General features: G+C 44.3%; 1 protein-coding gene across 2 annotated transcripts in view; it reads left to right on the top strand.

Annotated features, from left to right (window-relative positions):
- Positions 1–24,460, top strand: part of CELSR1 (cadherin EGF LAG seven-pass G-type receptor 1) — a 171,454-nt gene that overhangs the window by 98,643 nt on the left and 48,351 nt on the right. For both annotated transcript variants that reach the window (XM_062018502.1, XM_062018495.1), the window contains exons 5-8: positions 51–139; positions 20,741–20,898; positions 22,078–22,241; positions 22,434–22,559. In XM_062018502.1, coding sequence (XP_061874486.1) covers positions 51–139; positions 20,741–20,898; positions 22,078–22,241; positions 22,434–22,559 — 537 coding nt within the window. The remainder of the gene's footprint in view (positions 1–50; positions 140–20,740; positions 20,899–22,077; positions 22,242–22,433; positions 22,560–24,460) is intronic.

Raw genomic sequence — 24,460 nt, forward strand, 5'->3', positions numbered from 1 at the left:
AGTTTACAGTGATATTGACTTCTGTTTTTCCCTTCTGCCTGCCCTTGCAGGGGAGACAACCACTACAGTGGCACCATTTGTTCCGGGAGGGGTCAGTGATGGGCAGTGGCACTCAGTTCAGGTGCAGTACTACAACAAGGTAAGACTGGTATGTTGGTGATAACCCTATTCTTTGTAAAGTAATGGAGGTGTGGGTCATCTACCTTGGACCTCCTGTGTGAAGGTGACCTGAATATTATTTGTTTAACCAGGCACACTGCCACATCTCTGCACAAATGATACTTGTCTTGCATACCTTGACAAAAATTCCCTTTGAGGGCTTTGAGTTTTGTCTCAGGAAGGCAGAGTCAGACCTAGTACATCCTTTTCAGAAGTACTGGCAGGGAAAATTTCAGGTACCTGGAACTATTTTAGTTTTCTGTTGTTTAAACCCTCACAAGTGTCAATGCATCTAAAAGAACTGATTCACTGATTTGAATGTTTTTAAATAATTGTGCAATACAGGAGCCTTCAAATTACTAGTGTAGAATTTTATGCAGCAAAGCAAAACTTTCCCCTGTAACTGTATTTTCTTGTATAAAATGATATTTAGCTAACTCAAGCTTCTCTGGTTTGGAAAATTTGGTTATTTAACAGTTGACACTTTCCAGTAATTGAGGGCTATCTTACTAAATCCTTTTTTTATGTGTCCTATATAAAAAGATGTACAAGAGAAACGCAAAAAGTGTCATTGCGGGCAGTCCATGGCACTCAGAGATGGGCTCTGGGGTCTCTGTTCCACAGCTGCACCCTTGGTAGCTGTCAAGAGCAGGTTCACTTTGAACCAAAGGCAGAGGCTTTGTGCAAACCAGCCGTTTTGTAATGAACCAAAATGTAGGCTTTTAGAGTGTACTATGTCACTGTTTACAGAGAGATGTCAGAGCTCATCTATAATCTATAGCAAAAATTAAGGAATTGATTTAGTTTCTGAGAGGCGTTGCTTTCGAGTCTGACCTGATAGCATGGGGGATCGCGTAAGGAAATAGAGGAGCTTTGTTGGCTGTTAAAAAGGAAACAGGATACTGGTGTAGGAAGCTGAATGAAAGATGAAGGATTAATATGATCAGCAAGTTCTTTATTTCCTAGCGCTGCATCCTTTCAACGCAGTTTCTGTGGCAGTTTGAATGGGAGGACTCAAATTCTTTTTGGACGCCTTGGTAGTATCTCCTAACCTAAGGACATTTTATTGAGGAAATACAAATCTTTTTTATTCATCATTTTATATATTAAAAAAAAAGTTTTAAAACTTACACAAGTTTTGTACTGAATATACTTCATGTACTCTCTGCTGTCTGGAGCACAGAGAAATAGAAGCAAAACTTGATGTGTTGCCATGCGTGCAGCTGTGGACACTGTGAGGCTCTTCCCTACAAACTGCACAGTGCTGTGCTTCCCCAGTCTGCGTATTTCTTAGTGAATCACCTTAGCGGAGTCAGCAGCACTTGCTGATGCAGTGAAGGGACGCTCCAACATTCAGGCTGCTCAGTAGATGAGGAGGGAGGGGAGAGCTGCAGGGACAGCTGCTGAAGTGGCTCACTGAAATGCTGCCAAGCAGATAAGGCGCCCGGGCAGCCCCAGAACACTCTTTAAAAGGCAAAGAGATTTGACACAGATGTTAAAAATAAACCCCTGTTTCATTTTCAAGGCTTGCTGCTGTTCAGGCGGACTGGTAGGTGAGCCGTGGTAGCAGCTGTGTTTTCCTGTTGCTAACATGTGCGCACTGTCATCATTTTCTTCTTCACTCCTGTTTTTTGAAGGGAGTGAAGGGAGCCAATCCCCACCACACGGGAGGAAACTCAGGCCAGAGAAGGAGAGCAGAGGGCCTGTGCCAGGAAACACCACTGACTTCACTGCCTGTGCCACTTGCATGACTTAAAAGTGATGAAAAGCGGGGTCACTGTATGGAGACCGTGCCCTTTGCTATCCCATGTTAGAGACCGAGGTCATCACCTTCCCCTTAGCAGTATTTAATCTAGAATGGTTACATTTGGGCTGGCAGAGGAGAGCTCACAATATTGAGTAAACAGCACAAGTAGCACATACCAACCTGTACGTGTTTAGGACTTTGCAGCTTGTCCAGGAAGCACATGTGCTGTTGCAGCGGTGAGGGCAGGAGCGGGTGCTGTGGTGTGCTTCCCGGGCAGCCGCAGCAGCTCCCAGCCCCGCCACAGGGGAGACCATGCACCTTGGCTCGCTTTGTGTGTAAAGCACTTCCTTGGCTACTTCATGTTTTAACAAAGCTGGAAGTAAAGTCCCTCCGAGGAGGTTGAAAAGACACAGATAATTGAGGGATTTGAGCTGTGCTAAGATAAACGGGATGCTATGCCTAAACTTGATGCAGCTAAGGCATGTTTGAATAACAGAGTACCTAGAACTCATGAGTTTGCTTAAATTATGCACTCATATTATTTTGCTGCTCTATCCAAAATCCTACCACAGTGTCAGACCCTCATCCCATCATTACTCAGCTCCTTTGCTCTGCTCAGTTGCTGCACAGCCTTTCTGAGCAGGCAGAGCTTCCCTGAGCCATCTGTTCCCTCCCTGCCTTAGGCTGGTGTTTGATCGCCACCTCCATCCACTTCTGGACTCCTCTCCCTCCTCTCTGCCTCCATCTCACTCTGGCATTTTGCAGCAGCACCCCATCCCCAGCAGCAAGGACTGCTTCTACCAGCATCCTTGCAGGACTCTTTGCCCCTTATTCCATTTGGCTCTTTGCCCGGGAAGCTTCTCATCTTTGCTTCTTTTTAGACACTTCTTCCCAATGCTGTCCTTGGGAAATGCCTAACCCATCATCCTAGATACCAAAGAGATCCATTTTATTCATTTGTCTGTGTATTGAATTAAAAATCCCTTGAAGAAGTATTTACACCTGCACTTTCTCATCCCTCACTCATGTTGAGTTTCATCTCCCTTCATTTGTTGTTTGCTCCATCAACAGGTTCTCTTTATTTAACAAATATGATCACTTTTGCCTGTTCATTCATCAATTCCTTCACATATCACTTCTCTGCTCTTTTTGCAAAACAAAAAGAATTTTTTGAACTTTTATTATTCACACTCCCACAGGGGAGTGCTGCCAGGCTGCTTGTCCTGCTTCTGGCATCACTACAGCTGTGCCTGTCCTCTTCCTACCCCGCTCTGTATCCGCAGGCAGTGACAGGCTTCTTTGAGCTGGACCCTTTCCTGCCACTTTGGAAATGTGAGATATGTTGTGGCACAGGTTAAAATAAATAGCGATTCAAACATTTCCTCTTGTGCTCACAGCGAACATTTGGGGTCAGTACTCTCTTAGCTTCATCCTTCTTTCCCAGTTCCTTTTTTTCTTAAGCTTCTTTAAAGTATCATTTTAAAAACTAAGCTACAAACAATACAGTTTGTTTCCTTCTTTCTGCATTTGTACAGCATCTATCAAGAAAAAAGAGTTTGATCTTCTTTGGAGCTTTCAGATGATGCTGTATTTCACATAGGGAGTATTAGATTTCATCACGAGGTTAATTTCTCATCTTTAGTTTTTGAAGAGAATGACTAAACAGGCTTTGATACATAATCTAAATCACTCCAGTCCAAAGCAAGTTTTTGTAGGTGAGTTTTCACAGCTCTGAAAGCTGTTGCTGCAATCCAAGTTGATCATAGTCAGATATGAGCGTAGGTTGAGTGGTTTTTGGCACCTGCAGCTCAGTGGACGATATTTGGCTGAGGATCTCTGGAATTTGGACACCGAGAGTGAGTAACTTGAATGCAGGGAGCAACTCTGGTGGGAAAGTTTTGCAGCAGGTATTTCCTGAATGTGCATGTGGTTCTGCAGCATCCTGCGGATGCTGTTGCCCTGTGCAAAGTCTGGTAGTTACGGTCATGAAAGAAAGAAGCGTAAAAGTGACTCCTGTAAATATTTTCTGTACTTGACTCAAAAGCGACATGCTTGGTAATATTGGTCTTTAATGTTGGTGAAAAATGTTGCTTTAGTATTTACTTCATATCATGAAAGTCCCCTGAAACTTAGGGACAAACACTGGAGCTTTAGTTAATCCAGAACCATCTTTCTGCTACTGTGTTTGCAGAGAACCATCAAACCGTTTCTCTATCAGCTCAAGTATTTGATGCTTTCTTAAAAATCCTGGGATGTGCAGGCACTGTAAAACTTTACACTAGTGAAACAGATTGTATCAGAGGAGGAAGGGAAGTAATGTCATTCAATTTACTGTGTAGTGATGGAAATGGATGTTCCCCCTCCCTGGTAACAGCTGACACACTTGGTTTCAGCAGAAGTGCCTAAGGAAAGCACAGGAATGTTGTCCTAAGGAAGTGTTGGCTCTGTATTGAATTTCTGGAAGGGAAAACATGAAGAGGAAGGAGTTAATAACTGTAAGAGAGCAGAAGTGAACTAGGAGTGTTTTATAATCATTCTGTAGTTTCGGTTATATATTAAAAGTCTTGTCAGCTTCTCAGTAGCAAAGTATCAGTTTACCTCTTAGCAGTGTTACTTGCCATTACAAATGTTTGCTGACAGTGAGGGGAAGGCAGGGAGGAAAGCTACTCCCTGCCTTTGTTAGCTCAGACTCGTTACCTTCTGGGATCCTGATCTTGCAGCCATTAAAATCAATGGAAGATATTAGAATTGACCCATACGTAACCTGCTCTCTCAAGAGATATGTATTGATAAGAAATTCAGAAGAAACAGAAGGAAGGGTGGGAGAACAGGGAAGATTTCAGCCTGGCAAATAAAACTGATAAAACATAGCAGAAACAACCTGCTGCTTGTTCACAGGAGAGCTGGTGTAAGGGGCAGCAGAGATGTGAGCTGCCCTCTTTGCTCGGCTGATGTGTTTCCTTTCTACATGATGAGAGTGCAGTCAGCTTTTGATCGAGTTTGGTCCTTATCCTTTGGCTCTCCTGAGCCTGCCAGCACAAGTAACCAAAAAGTTTAATCAAGTAATCAATAAGTTTAGCCATGCTGATATTTTTTTGGAAGAGGGGCAAAACCACTAGGATGGTTGGTGGTAACAATGCTCAGTATCAGTAATATCACATTAACTATCTGGCGTTCATTGCTTATGGAGAATCATGTGTGATTGTAGGCAGTGCGTGGGACAGGAGATTGTAATGAACCTGGTAGTGGGTGGTGTTCTTAATTAAGTGAAACTTTAGGCCACTCTCTCAAACTTCTGACAGAAATGCAATTTTGTTCAGAATTTGAGATATACCGTCAAATTTATGTTGCTGTTTTACCTGACTCATTACCTCGAGGTAGAACTCATCATTTGGCACAAGATAAAAATGTTTTGCGTATGGACATGTTCCTCTAATTATAGAGGGCATGTACATGTATATTTATATACTGTGTATCTTACGTGTTACTGATACATATATGACATCAAAGTTGCACAAGGACGTTACTCTTCTGTACACAGAAGCTCTTTCTACATCCACTTAAGGGAACATGGGCCATTTTTACCTAAATGACAGAAAACCTGAGAAGAGCAGAGGGAAATGTTCTATCAGAGAGTGTCTGATGTGCAGTTCACTGAGTCTGGGGGATCGGATGAACAAATCCCTGAATGTCTCACAGAAGTAATGACTATAAGACCAGGCAGTGGGGGGGGTGGGGGTGGGGAATCCTCCTCCATGATCAGGAGGTGTAAAATGGTTAGTGCTTCAGAGAGTGTCTCCACTACACTGGTCACTTGAGCCTGCAGGCTCCTAGGATGAGATACTCAGGACAAACGTTACCCTTTTTCTGTAACTGGGATAAGGTTTCTACTGATATTTGATAATCATTAGTAAGCAGCCATTCTTTCAATCCTTCCTTGCATGTCTTTAGACTGAAGAGTGCTGTGGTTCTTGTTTCAAATGCTTGACTGTCGTGGGAGTAGCCCACCCTTTCACAGCAGCTACAGTTAGCAGGGGCTGTAGCTTCCCATCCCTGTGTGCTTCCCAGCCGGCAGAGCCAGGACGTGCGTTTCGCCTGGAGACAGCTGCTGGAGAAAACAGGCAAATTCTTCAGTTAGAGATAAAACAATTGAGGGCTGCTTAGGGCTGATCTTCAGTGCGTTGGGAATTCAAAGCACAGGAGGTGGATTGCTCTAAATCAGTCACATATGCTCTTGGAAATCTCCTGTCTGTGCTAAGTGGTGATTTCTCTTGAGTTAACTGGCCTTTGTCTGGGGCAAGCTGGAGCCTGAGTATCACCAAAGACAGAGTTAATGCTGTAGAGATTTAGCTTTCAGCCCACTCATGCACTAGAATTTGCCAGTACCTTTCCTTCCTGGGGAGGATCTATCCCTCACCCACCAGCTGGAAGCTGTTTCCAGGTGCCAAAACACCTTTTGTTTTGGTGCCAAGCCCTGTGCTGTCATGGATTTCCCCATTCTTCGGGTGCGTGCTGAGCCCTCCCCTTGTGCTTGCCCAGCCAGCAGGCAGGAAGGCGGCTTTCTCCCTCACCAATGAGTTCCTCAGCTCAACCTAATCCTGAAGGGTTATTTCACCATGCCCAGACAGCTGTGCTATGGCATCATCAGAGCTTACCATTTTGAATCTGCTTCCACAAATCCTTCTTACTGTGGATCACTAGTAGTGCCCCACAGACTGGCTGTTGGTCCCAGAAGGCTGCATACATCTGGGCAAAACCAACAGCCCCGTATCTGGGGAGACCTCAGTGAGCCCCATTTGCTTGAACAATGAGTGATGGCTCTCCAGCGCTGCTGGGCAAAGCCTCTGTGCCCTCCTGGGCTCTGGACAGAGCTGGGGGCAGCTGAGGAGGATGATGTGGATTTGAGACTGCTGCCCACAACAGAGGAACAGACCTCATCTGCCCTTACTTGGGACTCAGAGGATGAAGTGAAAGGAGAGACAGAGTCACAGAGGAAAACACAGGAAGAAAAAAAGCGGCCCCAGGTCAGTTCAGGACTTCATTTGCCCTGAGGAAGAGGGGGACATTTGGAGTGATGACATTTGTCTTCTCAAGTCACTGTGACACATGCTGGATCCCAGCTTTCCTGGGGATGGCTGAACACCTGCCTACCCATGAGAAGTGGGGAATGAATACCCTGGCTTGTTTTGCACATGTACCTGCAGCTTTTCCTTTCCCTGTTAAACAATTTTTATCTCAATCCATGAGTTTTCTGACTTTTACCCTTCTGATTCTCTCCCCCATCCCACTGGGGGTGAGAGAGCGAGTAGCTGTGTGTGGCTTAGCTGCTGCCTAGGCTTAAGCCATGACTCTAAGTAAGAAATAAGAAGCATTTTACAACAGGCCTGGTGTTCAGCAACTTCAGGATAAAGACTTTCTGTAATGGACAGGAGAAAAGGCCTTGGGATAAAAATGGTAACATTTACCTTGCAGACTTGGAAATGTAAAGGGAAGGTTGCTGGGTTTTGGGTTTCTTGAGTTTTGGAGGAAGAGGTGGTCTCTATTTTCTAAATAACCAGAAAAACCAAACCAGTTTCTTTGCTTGAGAGACTTTTCTGCAGAGGTGTGTACAGATCTTCTGGTCTAGCTTCTGCTCTATCAAAAGGAAAAGAGTGAGTGAATGTACAGACTTGACAGAAAGCACGATGAACCCGTTTTGCTCCCAAGGGAGACATGGGCAGGGAAGCGGTAGACTGTTGAGGCAGGTGAGAGGTGATGGGAACAGGGAGTGCACAGTAGCCATGTGGCACTCCAGCAAATGAGGAAGGGGAAGATGGCAGGAATTTACCTGGGAGGGGTGATGTGTCTGGCTGGAGCACGTGGTGTTCATATGGAACACCTGCTGCAGCTGGCTGCATGGACAGCATAAGCTCTTGAGTTCAGTCTTGTACAGCCCCTGTGTTTTCTCATACTCTTACACACATTACACCTGCCACTCATTAGCAGTATTACCTTTAGAATTATCTTTATAGCAAAAGTCTAACATTCATCACTACCTTTGATGTTGATTCTGGGAGCATGTCATGCAACTGGCTAGCAATGACTAGTGGCAGAGCACTTCTGAAGGACTTGGGGATGCAGAGTTCCCTTTCAAAAGTCCAGGACCCGCTCCTGTACACATTTCATCCAGCCACCAGTGCCTGAGGAGGTACTACAGGTGCACTTGTAGGCCTCTGGAAACACAGCAGCAAGTTGTGTTCCCTTGCTGAGGGCAGGCAGGACCTCCCCTTTGTTCCAAACCCCTCGCATAAGCACAAGCATCATGGGCGGTCGCAGGCAGTGGAAGCGGTGCTGGTCTGTGCTGGAGAGGTTAATGTAGCACTTTGTTTTGAAAAGGGTGGGATCAAATACAGCAACCTCTGACAGTCTGCTGTGGAGACAGCACCAGCCCTGTGACAGATGCCTGTGGAGCTGACAGATAGATTATCTCATTTCCTTCTGAAAACACAGACCCTTTCTGACGATGGCAAATTTACCTGTCAGGGAAATACATTCTTTATTCTGGACCAATAATTGATTTTGCCACTTTGCCTTGGAAAAAAGAAAAAAGGCAGATATCAATATTTTAGTGAAACTCAGTTTGTGACAACTGTGCCAAAAGACACAGGTAATGCTAATTACTGCTTTCTCTCCTATAAAGGGAAGTAATTCTTTTTTGAAGTCCAGGGTTCGCAGCACCTCATCCCCCCAGGACCAACAGGCAAACAGGAACATCAGGCAGTCTGCCACCCTGCCACTTCCCTGTGCCACCCTGCTGCTACCCTACTACTTTCTTCATCACATTCCCTACCACATCACTTCATCACTCCTCCATGCCACTCTGCTGCTTCCCCATGCAGCCCTGCTGCTTCGCTGTGCCACCTCACCAGTTCCCCATGCCACCTCACCATTTCCTTGTGCCACTCCACTGCTTCCCCATTCCATCCTGCCATTTCCCCATGCCACTCTGCTGCTTCTCCATGCCACCTTCCCACTTTCCTGTGCCACCCTGCCACTTCCCCATGCCACTCTACTACGTCCCCATGCCACCCAACTGCTTCCCCATACCACCCTGCCACTTCCTCGTGCCACCTTGCCACTTCCCTATACCACCCTGCCACTTCCTTGTGCCACCTTGCCACTTCCCCGTGCTACTCTGCTGCATTCCTATGCCACCTTGCTGCTTCCCCATGCCACCCTGCTGCTTTCCTGTACCACCCTGCTGCTTCCCCGTGCCACTCTGCTACTCCCCCATGCCACACCACCACAGCGTTGCCCCTCAGGCAGGAGACTCCCGTTCCAGCATGAACGCCTTGCTTGGGCAGGCCTCAATCTCCCTGCAAGCCTGCCAAGGAGGCTGCCAGCACCACGGGTGATTTATGAGGCAGACACATGCCTGCAGCTCAATAGGGATTGCCAGCTTCTTGGAGAAAAGCCACATAGCTGCCACCAGCTAGGCATAACTTTTAGTCATTGGACCCAAGGTGAAGGACTGTGCCCTCAGAGTGTCCAGGCACTATCCAGTATCATTTTCTTTTAATCTAAATGGTCAGGAAAAGTGATTGTCAATTAAATTCTTAGATAGGTATTAGGTATTAGACCCTGAGCCAGGGAGCACCTTTTGCACTGGGGCATGGTCACCCCAGCCAAATGCTGCCTTTTGTAACTTGGTTGGAAAAGACAGACACGGACAGAAGTCAAATCACTGCAGACACAAGTGTTAATAAAGACAGGGTATGACTTCTGCAAGTGTCTATCACTCGTGACATCTGAGCAGACATAATTGCTATCTGAGGTAGAATTTCTGAAGTTAATCCTCCCTGTGGCTTCCAGACTAATTTGTTAAGGGATTGAGGGAGATTTTCTAAATAAACAATGCAGTTGTTGAAGATTATGATAATGCCACTGTTGATCAGATGTGGGCCCCACCAGAGTTGGGATTTTGCTGGCTCAGACTGACTTGCTGTGTTTACAGCACCCACGATCAACACAGGTCTGTTCTAACATTGCTTGGCATTGTCTGGCAAAGACAAATGCAGAACATTAATTGCAGTGCTAAGCAAATATTGGGAGTGGGGACAGAGGGAGGATGTGGTACTGTAAATACTGAAAATGTCGTTCAGATAGGAACAACCTACTTCTCTAGGCATATTTATCTGTGGTTACCTGTGTAAGTGTGGGGCCTTTTCTTCACAGAGAAAGTTGCTGGAGTTTTTCCAGTTATACGAGGAAGAAAAGCAATCAAGTGAACAAGTCACTTTCTTTGCTAACCATAACCAGCATTTTTAACCAGCATCCTGAGGGATGTGCATGTTTCATTTGCTTTTCAACTCAAGAGGTCAAGGAGTTTTTACTGACTTACCAATATTGTTAGCCAGATTCAGGTTATGATTGCTTTTTCACAAATTTCTTATAAAACCAGAAGTTACTGAATCAACAGATTATTGTGGGTTTAGGTGGACAAGCTCATCTAGTTGTGAAGCATGCAGTAGGGAGTGTTGGAGACACACATACGATATGAAGGTATGAGGAATTTGTAGCTATGCATTTGTATTATTTATCTATGGTATGTCTTTTTGGTGCTAATGGGTATGCCATTTAAAAAAGCTAGCAATTAAAATTACCAGCAGCTAAAGGAAGGGAAAGAGATTTTCCATCGCTGAATGCATGCCAGGGTTTTACATTTACAGTTCAAAATGTTGTTCTAGTCAAGCACAAAATACGTTCCTCATGTCTGAATGCAGAACGTATCATTTCCTACATGCTCAGAGCTCAATTTTTTAAATGCCACGAGAAAAGGTAATCTCTGCAAAAATAGTTCAGTTTGTGAGTCATTTCCTGGCATTCTGGCTAAAGATTCAGAGACTCCCATCTTTGCTGAGTCCAAATTCATCCTCTTCTACCCAAACCCAGAGGGCCATCAATGAAAGCCATAGCCTGGATAAGAGAGTAGGTTTGTTTGGAAATAATATACAAAGTTGTTAGTAGTGGAGATAGATAATGTGCATGATAATCTGCCCACAGCTCTGATGGCCTCACTGTCCTTTGAGATCTTTAAATCAAGTCAGTATTTCGCTTTCTAAAGGGGAATTTCAGCTTGAGTGCAAGCCACATTTTTGAGGAAAGACTCTCTGGGTGACGTTTGCTGGTTGTGTAAGACAATAGACTGATTAGATGATAATGTGAGTCCCTTCCGTCCATGAAATATGGCAGGATCCTATGAAACCCATCTCAAACACCAGCTTGTAGTATTGCAAATGGGATACTGAGAGCCAGGAGGGCAGAAGAAGGATTGCTGCATGTTTGCCCTGTTCTTACACTCTTCCATGGCATCTACTGCTCCCTGAGCGAGACTTTGGTCTGGCCTGTGGCAACTATTTACATTCCTAACATCTCTGAAAAGCACTGAGGGGCTGCCTGGCTAGTATTTACTTTTTTCTTGGTCCTGCTTGGACACGGTTGCGGAGCTCTTGCAGGTGTAAGCTCTTGCAGGGTGTAAGGTGGGCAGCTGATCTGCCCTGCCACACTGGGAGCCTGGACTTTAAAAAGCTCCTCCCTACAATTCCAGCAATATTCATACAGATTTCAATGAGTAGTAATTGTTTTTGTTGATTTTTGGGTTGTTTTTTTTCTGGCAGAGGGTAAGTGTGAAGTGATTGATATCTGGGAAAGGAAATAAGGATTTGGCAGCAGAGCGACATTCCATTGTCTTGACACAAAATAACAAATAACTCGCCTCTAAATCTGTGTCTCAGGAAATGAAAGTGTAAAGCAGTGAAAGTCATTTGGAGGTCATTGAGATGCAAAGTGTGTCCAGCACTGTAGCCCTGAGCTGCTCAGCTCTCCCTGACAGCTTTGAGAATTCTCTGGGGTAGCTGGGGAAGAGGAGGGCAAGCACCTAACCCAGTGCCTGGCACTTTCTCTCCCCTACCTGCTTTTGGAAGTGCTGTTCTCTCAGTTTGCACACACCACCTGAAAACACTTATCATTGTTGTGGCGGTGATTTTATAGGCAAATGAAAACAGTTAACTTCTCAGAAACCATCCCCAGGGTTTTCACTCTGTGAATGACAGTAAGGACCGTGTCGTGTCAAAACCAATCCTGCTGCTTCTGGAAGCCTCCTCTCCAGTGAAGTTGCTGGTGCTTACTTTACTCACTCCTGCCAGATTCTAAAAGTCTCACCTCGTATGCCCACTGCAGCACTGCCACTTCAAAGTCTGCACCCACCTGAGCCAGGTCTCAGCTGCGTGGCTTTCCTCATGATGTGGAGCTCTCCTATCACCCTGGGGACCTTGGCACCCAACAGTGCTCCTTCAGCCCATGTTCACTTAAGCCATCTACCACCTCCACACTGTGAGATGCCTCACGATTTAATGGCACCTCCCAAAATGGTGATTTTCAGCTTCTCCTGAAGGCTAAGGAGATACAAGGGACCTCCATGAGCGCTGGCAGACTCTGAATATTAGTTGGCTCAGCAGAAGGCCCTAAGAATAGTGCTTGAAGGCGGTGCTGTGCAGCAGCAAGGCTTCTGCAGAGCCAGTGGAGTCATAGAAATGGCACTTTAGGAATTTGGTACATGTTCTTTGAAGTGCAGTTATCTCCGTTTAATCACACAGTAAATCTACAGTAGCTCAATCATTTGCAGCAGCTTTTCAGTTATTTTGCATCTGTCTGTGTAGTGTGAGGATGCAGCACTTTGCAATTACCTGCCTGTACCAGGAGAGCCTCGAAAAGATCCAGCCATGGAGGAGGGGTGGCCCATAGACCACAGTGGGATTCCTGGATTTTATAGACCCCCTTATGTCCCTGTCACCTGCACTGAGTAGCAGTTTGCTTGGCAAGGTATTACCAGGGAGTAGTCCAAGGAGGAGTTAGTTGCTGTAAGTGTCACATTGTGCTATTTCTAGGTATTTCTTGGACTCTGACAGCAATAACATTTGCATCCTGGATGCAAAATTAACTCATGAAACACATAAGATTTATATAAAGCCAGAAATATTTGAGAGTGATACTTCGGCAAGTAGACAGGGACCAATGGCCAAGGGAGAAGGATTTGCTGAACTAGGAGAGGAGAACAGGGATGCTTTTCCAGGATCCTGCACATGCTCTCCTCTCCTAGTTCCCCAAGGATGCTGAAAGAGCATCCTTGTTGGTAGAAGGGCTGGTAGAAGGGAGAGAGACAATAAAATAGGCAGAAAAAAGGGTTTAGAGGGCAGGATGGGAAAGGGAGAAGGCACAGCAGCTACAGGGACATCTGCAGAGTGGAGGAAAGAGCTGCAGAGGGCAGATGAAGGGATATGCAGCAGCAGAATACTGTGGTGAGTGGTTTCTCCTGTGCAGAAAGTTGGATGTTGTCTTTAGGAGTGGACACATTCTCTCACAGCCTCGCCATGGCACTGCCATGTGGTGGGACAGGAGACCTGCTCCCCCTTAGCAGTGGAAGAGCAGCAGCAGCGCTTGTCACACCTGCCACGTCTCACAGCTGTGCCAAAAGCCTCCTGCTTTGAATATCAAAGTTTAGCCTCTGGATGCAGCTTCGAAAGAGATAACAAATCAGGCTAGTATAACTTGCTTGACTTTGTGGCCCAGCCGGGATCCTTGATGATCTGTGTCTCAGGGAGTTTGTCTAGGAAAAGGAACTGGTCTGGTGGCTTTTCAGGATTTGCATTTTTGACTCACCGATGGGAAGCTTTTCAGTTTTCCTATTCACTGTCACAGACTCTCATATTTCTCTACAGACTGGAGCCAAGTTTGTATAAAGAAATGCCATTAAAATATTCAGGGAATAAAGGGGATACATACATCAAAGGAGTAAGGGGTTTATGTGAAACGACTTGTCCTCCCTTTCCCTGGTGACTAATCAGGATGTGTAAAAGATTCTCGGTTCTTTACACTGCCTGATTTTAAAGGTGCTCTGGAAAGCTGTAGGGACAAGCTTTAAAAAGCAGAGATTAACATTAATGGTTTCTCTAATCTGGCCTAATTTGGAGTTTCCCAACTCCAGAGTAGTCTGTAAACCCGTGCCAGGGCTCTAAACCGCCTTTCCTGGTCTCTGCCCCTGGGACTGTGAGCATGGTCCTTCCCCCACTTGTTTTTTCCTGTTTATATATTTATTTTCCTTGCAGGGGGCCAGGCCCCAGCCGCTTGCTGGGGAGACTACTGCCGCCATGGCCCCTTAATGAGCTTTTTGACCATTGAAGCAGCACAGCATGGCCTGGGAATGGGAGGGGGTTCTCCCTTCCTCAGTCAGATAGCAGAGCAGGAGCAGTGGGCTAACGAAGGAGCGAGCAGGGCGGCTGACGGGCTGCCTAATGAGCACCAGGGAGCCAGGCAGGGGGGACCCCGGCAGTGGCCTCAGCCCCAGCAGCAGCCTCCAGCAGGACCCAATGCCACTTGCCCCTTTTTTTTTTTTTACCCATTATTACTGTAACTGTTAGAAAGCAAAGAGCCCCAAAGGGTATGAATGTGAGGCATTTTCCACTCAGCGCTTTTAGGGGTGGTGGGGTCTGAACCAACACATTAACAATGCAGAGGAGTGCTTTTTTTTGGTATTAAAATAACTAGGAAACAGATTCTTTTTAACCTTTAACCACTCCAAACAGTCAATAAATCATTAGCTACTGATTAACAAAAACAGAAGGGTAACTTATTGTCTGGTAAGCAACCTCTTGGAATCACTGAAAGTCTGGCACTGACTTCAGGATGGCTTTTCTTTTTACACGTTTTCACTTATTAAAAAGACAAACGAGCCAAGCTCTGCATACTAAGCTATGCCACACAAAGCATTTTGCTAAAAGACCCGCTTTCTAAAACAGATAGGTTTTTAAATGTGTACAGTGATCTGAGAAAATACAGTATTTACGATATGTCCCTAAAGAAATGAGGTGTCCTCGTGCCAAGCATAACAAGGTGGGTTGTCTCATCTGCAAGAGTTCCCCGTTTGTGTTCTCAGAGTCTTGGCCATACTTACAGTCTGCTGCTGAATCATCTCCTCAGCTTCTTCAAAAGACTCAATGGTGTGGCTAAAGCAGGCGGAAGCCCTGGTGGTCGAGGTTCAGGCTGGAAAGCAGAGCTTTCAGTTTGATTTCAGGGAATATCCATGACGTTGGAACACTCTCTCACAGCCAAGCAGAACCATCTGTGTGAAAAGTCGAAGAGCAACGTTTTATCTAAGAACTGAAGTTGGAAGAAGGTGTTTCTGATGAAGGAGATGTTTGTAGGACCCTCAGAAAAGCCTTATGATCTTGCAGATTAACTAATAAAAGAGTGAGATCCAGGAATCTGAGTATTACCACTGCTGCTGATTGACTAAGCAATCATTTATACTTTATAGTATTACTACTATATATACAGTATCTAGTCTGGTTTAATTCTAAATAAGTCTGCCAAAGACTGGGCTATTTGTTTAAACCTCTACAATGATTTTGCTTCATGACTTTTTAAAACAGTTGTATTTATAATGTGAAAATGTAATGGTTAAATATTTAAGACAATGCTTCCATTGTCCATTAATCTGTATGTCTTTTCCATTCACTGTGCATTGTTACACCATCTGTGCCTTTAATAAGTAACTCTGTGGGCTCTTGCAGTTTAAATATTGACTTTAAAATAACAGAGGATCCAAATGAAACTGAGATACATGAGAATATCCATGTCTGATGTTTTAAGTGGAATGGGAGTAGATTTGTGCTGTAGATTTGCAAACTGCAAACAGATGTGTTTTGATGACCTACTCTCCTCTGTCTGATCTCCATTTATAAAACACAAATTCACAGATTAAACTTATCAGGGCTTTACAAGCACCTGGGAGAATCTACATGCGTTTCTTTCTGTTGAAGTTGTGGGGAGAAGTCCAAACAGTTCATTGCTCTGTCCTTGGGTTTCATGAAAATAATATTTGACATCACTAGTGAAACACCTTCACGATGGCATTCTCTCACTGAACCTGAGAAAGTCGCTATGGATGGCATAAAGGACTTTACAGATACCTTCAGGGCTTGAGAAGGTCCCTTTCTAGGTGGCTACTGAGGCAGCAGACATATGTCACTGCTCACTCTGCCATGGTCAGAAGGGAAGCTGCAATTTTCAGAACATATCCTGGGAGACCATCACTCCTGCAGTTCCCAGTCTGACTGTGACTCTCTCTGGGCAAGAGAGAATGCCGTGAGTTAAACGTGTGATTTGAGATTGTCCACCCATCAAAACCACTGATCTCCTTCATGAAAACTCAGCGAGGCAAAATGAAGTTTCATGACTTTGTGTGCAATTTTAGGTACTATTGCCATTACTTGAGGAATGTAAATGTGGTTCATCCTATTTTACAGATAGGGAGAAAGATAGGTGGGTTCTGCTTTCACGTGTGGATCCTGAATCAGAGCTGCTTCTTTCTCTTTTCCAAGTGACAGAAAAGATAGGGGTCAATACAACAAACACAATATAGTTTAATATGGGCTGCACAGAATGTTTGAAGAATCATTATGTGATGGTGATAACACATCTCTGACACTCAGGGCTGCTTCTTTTCCCCCTTTTTTTTTGAGTCCAAGTTGTATCCATTTCTTTCATAGTCTGTTTAAGGGAGACCAGGTTCTGTCTCTGACACTGTTTGGTACCTGTTTGTGTTACTCACTTTTACAGCATGTGGTCTTTGAAGTTTGAATCCCAAGCTCTTTCTGGACAAGCATTAAGGAAAAAGGCAGCTTTTAGGGTTAGGCAGCGCACGGTAGATTTTCAGCCTCGTGAGCAGGAAGTCTGTTACATGACTTGCATTACCATTAATGGGACTCATGCTGGTAAATTCCTGTACACCACATTGCACATTTACTCACGAGTGCAGAATTGGCATAGCTAATGAAACTTGTCTTTTGGTAGCATGGTGTTTCAGGAGATGAGTCTGACAGGCAGAAAGGACTGCTAAATACCCAGATGAAAGTCTGGCTTTTAACTCCTTGAATGTATTTCCAGAAAATAATAGTGTGAATTAATGCTGGTTAGTGTTAGCTGTTCCTACTGTTAGGGATCAGTCTTGCTCCAGCAGTATTCCATTGAGGCAAAGATCGTGCCTGAAATGTCAATGTGTGTACTATCATTTAGTGTGGGCTATTTGCTTTCTTGTGTATTTTCCAAATACTACTTTCTGTTATTTCTTTCTTTCTAACATAGACCAGTCCTCTACTGACACCTACTTCTGTAACCACAAACAAATTAAGTTCTTTTTTGTGATTTTTACTCCCTGCTACTTTATCAAAGATGACTCCTTCTATGGCTGAGCATCACCTGGTGATTTCCAGCCTACATTACTCATGGACATCTTATACCCATTTGTCTTTGTCACATGTCCATTGCAGTGGTAGTATCTTCTCATTTCCAAAAGCCTTCCCCAGGCTTTGCTTTGCTGGCCTAGACACACCCAGTCCATTTTGTCTGTTTGATGAGGTAAGCTTTCCATTGCCCACAGTTCTGTGCAGCTGCTCCAGATGCAAGTTATTTTTAATCATGAAATCAAAATTGCTGGCAACATTCTATCCTATTCAGTGTCTTAAAATTTCCCTCATACTCGTCTTTACCACAGCTCACTGTTGTATTGCCTTTTTTACCTTTTAATCACACCATGGTTCATAGTTCATAGAATCATAGAATGGTAGGGGTTGGAAGGGACCTTTAGAGATCACCTAGTCCAACTCCCCTGCAGAAGCAGGTCCACTTAGGTCAGATCACACAGCAACACATACAGGCAGGTGTTGAAGACCTCCAAGGAAGGAGACTCTACAACCCCCCTGGGCAGCCTGTTCCAGTGTTGGTCTGTAGTCGGTTCTGTAGTCAGTTAATAGGAATATTTTTTTCTTACTTTTCATCCTTTATAACTGATGATCTCTGACCACACAATACGAATTCTTGCCATTAGATCCCAAGTTCCATGTTGTGTGATTAATTCGCATTCTAGAGCTCAACTATTCAAAGTGATTTATTTTATAATGCATAGTGCTCAAATATCCTTTGCATCACCAGCAAGCTATATTTAGTTAGTATCAATCAAAATATTAAATTAATAAAATCAGTTTCATGATTCCATTCTGAAGGATCTCCTAACGTAGGCTCCCTCTGTTCCAATCTTTTAGTTATTTCACATTGTTTCAGTTATAGACTATTTCCTATGCTAGGTGCTGAGAGGATGAGCCATGTACTACTTGCCACATGTAAGAGAAAAAAGAGTCCACGTCACATTAAATCACTCAGAAAATCTCTCTTTGCCAGAAGCATATTATTCCATTTTGGAAAAAGCCTGTTTTGTCAACTGAGCCTTTTAACATGGTCAGAAAACGACTACATGTTTGAACTAAGTATGGCTTGAACTGCTAATAGGTCTCTTTTCATTCACCAGAATATTCCATTTCTTCTCTGTCAGCTTATGGTTCTGGATGCTCATCAGAGCCAAAGAGCTCTGCACTGCAATGAGCAGTCAAAATCTAGAGAAACACTTTGCAGTTTCTCTGTTAAATAAAAGTAGAAAAGCCCCCAGTTTGCTACTGCAGCTAGTTGACTGTGAAGGAGCAGCTGCAAACTGCTGAGTCTCATCAGGTTGCAATCTTGACTAACATTGGGCAGAACCCCCTACTGTGAGAATAAATTCCCTGCCTTTGTCAAGGCTCCATACAAGAAACAATAGGTTATGTCAGTGAAGCACAAGAACATAAACGTTAATCGAATCATTCCTCCAAGTGAATAGAAGTAGCACTCAGAATGTAAACATTTTAATTTTGGAAGGGAAGGTCTGCCTGCTGGTTGGTTAATTTTCAACATATTTTTTCATTTGCTTTGAAAAGCTGCTCACTAACATTGCCATCATTGCATATAATAACATTTCCAGCACTGCAAATTTGGATGTTTCCTGTCTTTCAAAGCTGGGCAGTGGCAAAGTCCAGGGGATATCGGAAAAAATAAAACCTACCCTAATATCACTCAAGAGAGGTCAAAACCTTATACTGTGTAACTGCCAAACTATGTGATCACATTAGCTTTTGGTAGAGGAAATGGAAAATACTTTCCAGCTGGAACTGACACCAGGAAACATCTTTTTAAAATGTTTTTTATACATTGGGATAATTACTCTGAGAAATAAATCTATCTGTCCGTATGCATGATGAAAGTGCCTTTAGGTATTTTAACAAATTTGTGTGTGGACAATTGAAACAGAAAGAGCAGGCATTTATCCCCTTACTGCTTCCTTGTTTGCTGTACAAATAAGGGATTTCAGTACACAGTTGAGCAATATGTGTTTTAATGTGAGTGCACAGCAAGCTACAGTGTGATGACCAGCCATCTTCTGTTTTCATAGGGTTGCAGCTCTTGCTAATCAACACATCATAAAAATATCTTTTGGCTTTGAGTTGTGTCACGTGTCTGGTGAGATCACGGTCACTTCACTCCTTTGAGATGTCCTTTTGCCTGTAGATGTACAGTAGCAAAGCCAAAGGAGTTCAGCTCATTGCTTTTGTTGGATCCATAAAGTGCCCAGATGATCCTGCACCAGTGGTAGTTTAGGACTCTATAGCTCTTAACGAACACTAAGCAAAGAAAATGGTTTTCTTAGAGAATTTGCTAGTTCTTCACAGAGACTGCTATGCCTTTATACCCACACTCTTTTTTCAACAGTCATGCATTTCTCCACTGGAGGAATCTTAACTCCCAAGTTCCTGCATAGCAGATATCATCTCCCCTCAGTCATGTACATCCCACAAGTCACGAAATTAGTGGAGATGAAGGAAGTGTTTGTGGTGAAGGCACAGAAGTTTGCTGGTTGAGGTTAGATTACCTGTGGGCCCATAGGCTTTCCTGTCAGGATCGCTGAACTTTCCCAGTTGTTGGTAGTGGGGGAAAATGACAACTGCCAGGAGGGTGATTAGCAGAGCAAGCCACTGAGACTGGTGTTGTGAAGCTGAGTGTGATAACTCTAGTTTGTCGCCCATGTTCACCAGGGCATATTGTGATTGAGTGGGCAAAAGTTGCCCAGGCAAAGCCAGAGATGAGGGGGAAACAAGGCAGTTATGGTCAGTCTAAAACACACTTTTCTTCCATGCACCACCCATGGTGTCAGTCTGCATGCCTGGACCAAATCAGCTACATGAGCAAGCTCAGATCCATCCACTATTTTTGATTGTCCCATTCCACAGGTCACTGATTTCTAGTCTCTTGTGACTAGAAACCATGGGCTTCTCAGCCAGCTCAGCAACAGGCAGTGGTTTTCCATACCTTCTATCTTGTAGCTGGAACAAGCAGTCTTAATCTAAGCTCCATCCCAGTCATCAGACAACCTTTCACTCCAGCCTTTGTAGGAACCTGCACTCAGTTTTGGGCGACCTTGAACAGAGTACTCACAGCAAATTTTATTTAAGCCTTTAGCCTCACTTGTGATGTTACATCATTTGATGGTTTTCTGTCTTTGGGCAGAAACAATGTTAAAATTCAAGCAGTGTCACTTGAAGAGTTGCAAAATGAGCAGAAATTGTCAGAATTTGTTGTGCAGAAGTAAAGAAACTCCTCTTAGAAGTGATTTGGGCCAAAGTGGTTGATCAGTGGAAAGACCAAAGCCAGTTCTGACCATGTTGTATATCACACTGTATGTGAACTCTCTTTGAAGCTGGGAGTTTTTCCTGCCTAGATGTTGTAGGTGAACTTAACTTCTGCTATTTTGTTTACATATCCTATTTTAGTACCTTTTTCAGGGCAGGGAGAGGTATGTTGTTGAGCTGGCTGAACCAGCATTGAAATCCCATGTCTATGTAGCACTGTATGACATGTGCCATTTATTTCCCAAAGCCCAACATTGGACGATTAGGAATTCCCCACGGGCCTTCTGGAGAAAAGGTGGCAGTGGTGACTGTGGACGACTGTGACACAGCAGTGGCTGTGCGCTTCGGGAGCCTCATTGGGAACTACACCTGCGCTGCCCAGGGGACACAGACTGGCTCAAAGAAGTAAGGATTCCTTACAATGACATTTTTCACTCATTCTCATCTTCCAGGGGAGAGTCAACAGTATGTGTATGGTTTTGAGGCTGCTGCAAGGGTCAGTACACTGGGTGGAATGCACATAGTTCTTTGTAGATATGGACACATGCCCAAATTACTTTCTACTCAGTATGAAAACGTAGGTAGAGAGCAAATAAAATGTTATTAATGAGGTGCACGGGTGAAGAGCTTATTACTTCCATTTTTTAAGTTAAAAGTATTCTATTAAAAGGGGATTGAAATAAAGGAGATGTAGAAAAGGCAGTTGAAAATCATTTGGTGTGAAATAAGGAGAGACCAAAAAAGATTAGTACTTTTTAATTTAAAGATAAAATGGACAACAAGCAATATAGCAAGGGTATAAAGGAATGAGTGGTGACAGGAAGACCGTTGAGATGCACATGCCACTCCCCAAGAGAAGGGGGCACCTAAGAATTAGGCTTACTTAAATCTGACCAAATGATACACTTTTCACATAATGTGGATTCGTTCAGTGGAACCTGTATCCCCTAAATCCACTAAGACCATCAGAGGATTTTGAAAGAGTTGGCACTGTATAATAATAAAGTCATTATATAAAAATCTACAGCATCTCAACCCTTGTGCTGAGGAGCATAAGCCAGCCCTGAGGAGACTTCTGTGAGGATGAGGAAGTCCTGGCACAGGTTGCCCAGGGAGGGTGTGGACTCTCCTTCTCTGGAGGTTTCTAAACCCACCTGGATGTATTCCTGTGTGACCTGATCTAAGTGAACCTGTTTTAGCAGGGGGGATGGACTAGATGATCTCTAGAGGTCCCTCCCAGCCACCACCATTCTGTGATTCTGTGACTGGAGCAGAAAGAAGTGCCCTGCACCTGCACATTTTTCCATAATTTTAATTTTCTTCTTCATATTGGTCATTGTTAGGGACAGATCATTGCATTCTGTATGCATATGGCAGCTCCTAAGTTAAAAGTTACAGTGGTATGGATGTTTCCTGAAGGTCCTTTGGTTTCAAGCTCTGGAAGTGCTGATGTAGGAGAAGGAAGTGCGCAGCAGCACAAGTAGACTAATCAGCTCAAATGTGCTTATGGAAACAGTAAGATAAATAACAAATCAAATCCAACTAATGATGCAAGAAATGATGAGCATTTCTTTATTTCTTCAGATCTTTGGACCTAACTGGCCCTCTCCTCCTTGGTGGTGTCCCCAACTTGCCTGAAGACTTCCCAGTGCACAACAGGCAGTTTATCGGCTGCATGAGGAACCTGTCTATAGACAGCAAGCCCATTGACATGGCTGGCTTCATCGCCAACAATGGCACTCTGCCAGGTACAAGTGACCTCTGCCTCCATAGGCAACACAGGAAAGCTCTCTGCTAGAGCTCTGTGTGTAGCAGCCCTGAGGACATCGAAGGGACCAGCACTGGGAGCAGCCTCAGGAAGGGGCAGGGGATGGGGGGCTGTAGCAGCCTTTTTTCGTGTTAAAACCTTGCAAAGTAACTGTTTAATATCTGAATTTCAGGCTGTGCAGCACAGAGGAACTATTGTGAAACCAACTGGTGCCAGAATGGAGGCACGTGCGTCAACAAGTGGAACACGTACATCTGCGAGTGCCCCGTGCGCTATGGAGGGAAAAACTGTGAGCAAGGTGGGATGCAAAGGCCTCTGCGTGCCCGGTCGTGTCTGCACGTTTCATCACTCATCAGTAACATCTCATAGCACAGGTGGCAAACTGTGATGCTTAATGGATGGGTAACAGAAAGTTGCAATTAGGATTAAAGGTCACCCGTTACCTATTTGAAATCATTTTAGATGTCACCTATGTAGTAAATGTGATAGCAGACCAATGGTTGTGAGTAACAGCAGCTTTCATTGGTTTACTTACATAAGCAAAGTACTTCCACAGAACTTGGCAGTATTTAGTAATTTGTTTGTAGTAAAAATGCCTGATCCTAAGCCCCTTTAAATCAGTGGAAAGAATCCCACTGACTTTATTGGGCTTTGACTCAAACTAGGGATGAATGTGCAGCTTTAATCACCACTTTCTTGGCAAGAAGACACTCTCTGCTGAGTGCTCGCACTTTCAGCTTTACTGTTTTTTTTCTTTGATTGAACACAATCAACATAGATGTGTAAAACCTCATTAATAAAAGGCTAGGAAGGAGCAGCAGGTGTGTTTTATAAGGTGTGAAGAACTTGCAGTTAGTTTCTTCCCAAGGAAGTGATGAGTTGTCTGCATGAGGGGTCCTGTGGGGTCAGTGCAGCAGCAGGCTGGCTGCTGTGAGGTGGAACCTCCACATCTAGTGGAGGGTTGCTCATTTGGAGTCTTCCTGGAGGCTTGCAGGAAAGAAAACTTAGGCATTGCTTTCGTGGAAGCAGAAGGCCAAATTCTGGCCTGTGATGCAGAAATGGTGGGTGTTTGTTTCTATTATCCCCCCATGATATTTAGCCCGAGTAGTTGCAGGTCAAGGATTTTGGGTTTTTAATGTACCTACCCCAAACCAGAACTTGTTGATTATTCTCAGCAAGGCATGGACCCTGGAACAGCAGGTCTCCAAGCTGAGCTGCACACACTGCAAACCACTTCAGCACAGTATGCCTCAGCCTGGGCTAGATGTAGGTGGTGGCAACTGCTCTCCCCTTGCCTGAGAAGTAGCAGCTTAGGAAGACACATAGTTAAGTTTCTGACTTGGAAAGAAGGGTCTACAGGGTGAGGGACAGGGGAAGGGAGTGATGAAGGCCTCTTCCTATGTTACGCCTCACACAAAGCCCAGAGCTGCCCCTGGAGAGGTACCAGCTTTCTATAGCAGCTCCTCAAATATCATGAGTTCTCCAGGTTTGTGTGAAGATCTAGTTTTTCCATGTGTCTCACGTCAAGTACCTTTGGCGATGAAGTTCTGACGTTTTCTTCATGATAGGCTGATCTCTGTGGTACAAACCCACGCTAGTATCTCCCGAAAGAGTGCCAGAGCCTAACTCTGGTGTGACCTGTGCTGCTGTAAATGGGAAGCAGTGCTACCACACACAAAGCCTATCCTTCCTTCTGTCTTTATCCTAATTTTTAAATGGAATTTCAAAATTCAATCAGATGTTTGTTTCATTTATCAATTTTTTTTTCCAATATCAAGACCAAAACATAGAAGTTTGGGATTTGGAAAGTCACCTCAGAACTGCCCTGTAGCCATTACTGGAAGCTTATGTTAAGTTCAGGTGATACAGATGATGACAATCACAGCATCACTGTCTCCTCTGCCCCATGGGTCTCTTTTGCCTCCAGTGTAATTCCTCCTGTGCATTCCTGCTTGTCTCCTTTGTCATTCATAACCTTGTGTTCCTGCTGATGCCTCCACTTGTGGGAGTTCTTTGTAGATTGATGGCATCAGGCTGCTTGCTTCTTTGATGATATTTGTGGAGCAAAGTGTCCCTAAGGAAGAATTGCAAGCCAAGAAACAAATGAATTTTTCTGAAACATGACTAAAGTTTTCAGGAGCCTGAAGTTGGAGTCAGGAGGAATCACTGAAATATCATACTCCTGGCTTCCAGGTTGCT

This window comes from Colius striatus, chromosome 1 (assembly GCF_028858725.1).
Source record: "Colius striatus isolate bColStr4 chromosome 1, bColStr4.1.hap1, whole genome shotgun sequence".
Lineage (NCBI taxonomy): Eukaryota > Metazoa > Chordata > Aves > Coliiformes > Coliidae > Colius > Colius striatus.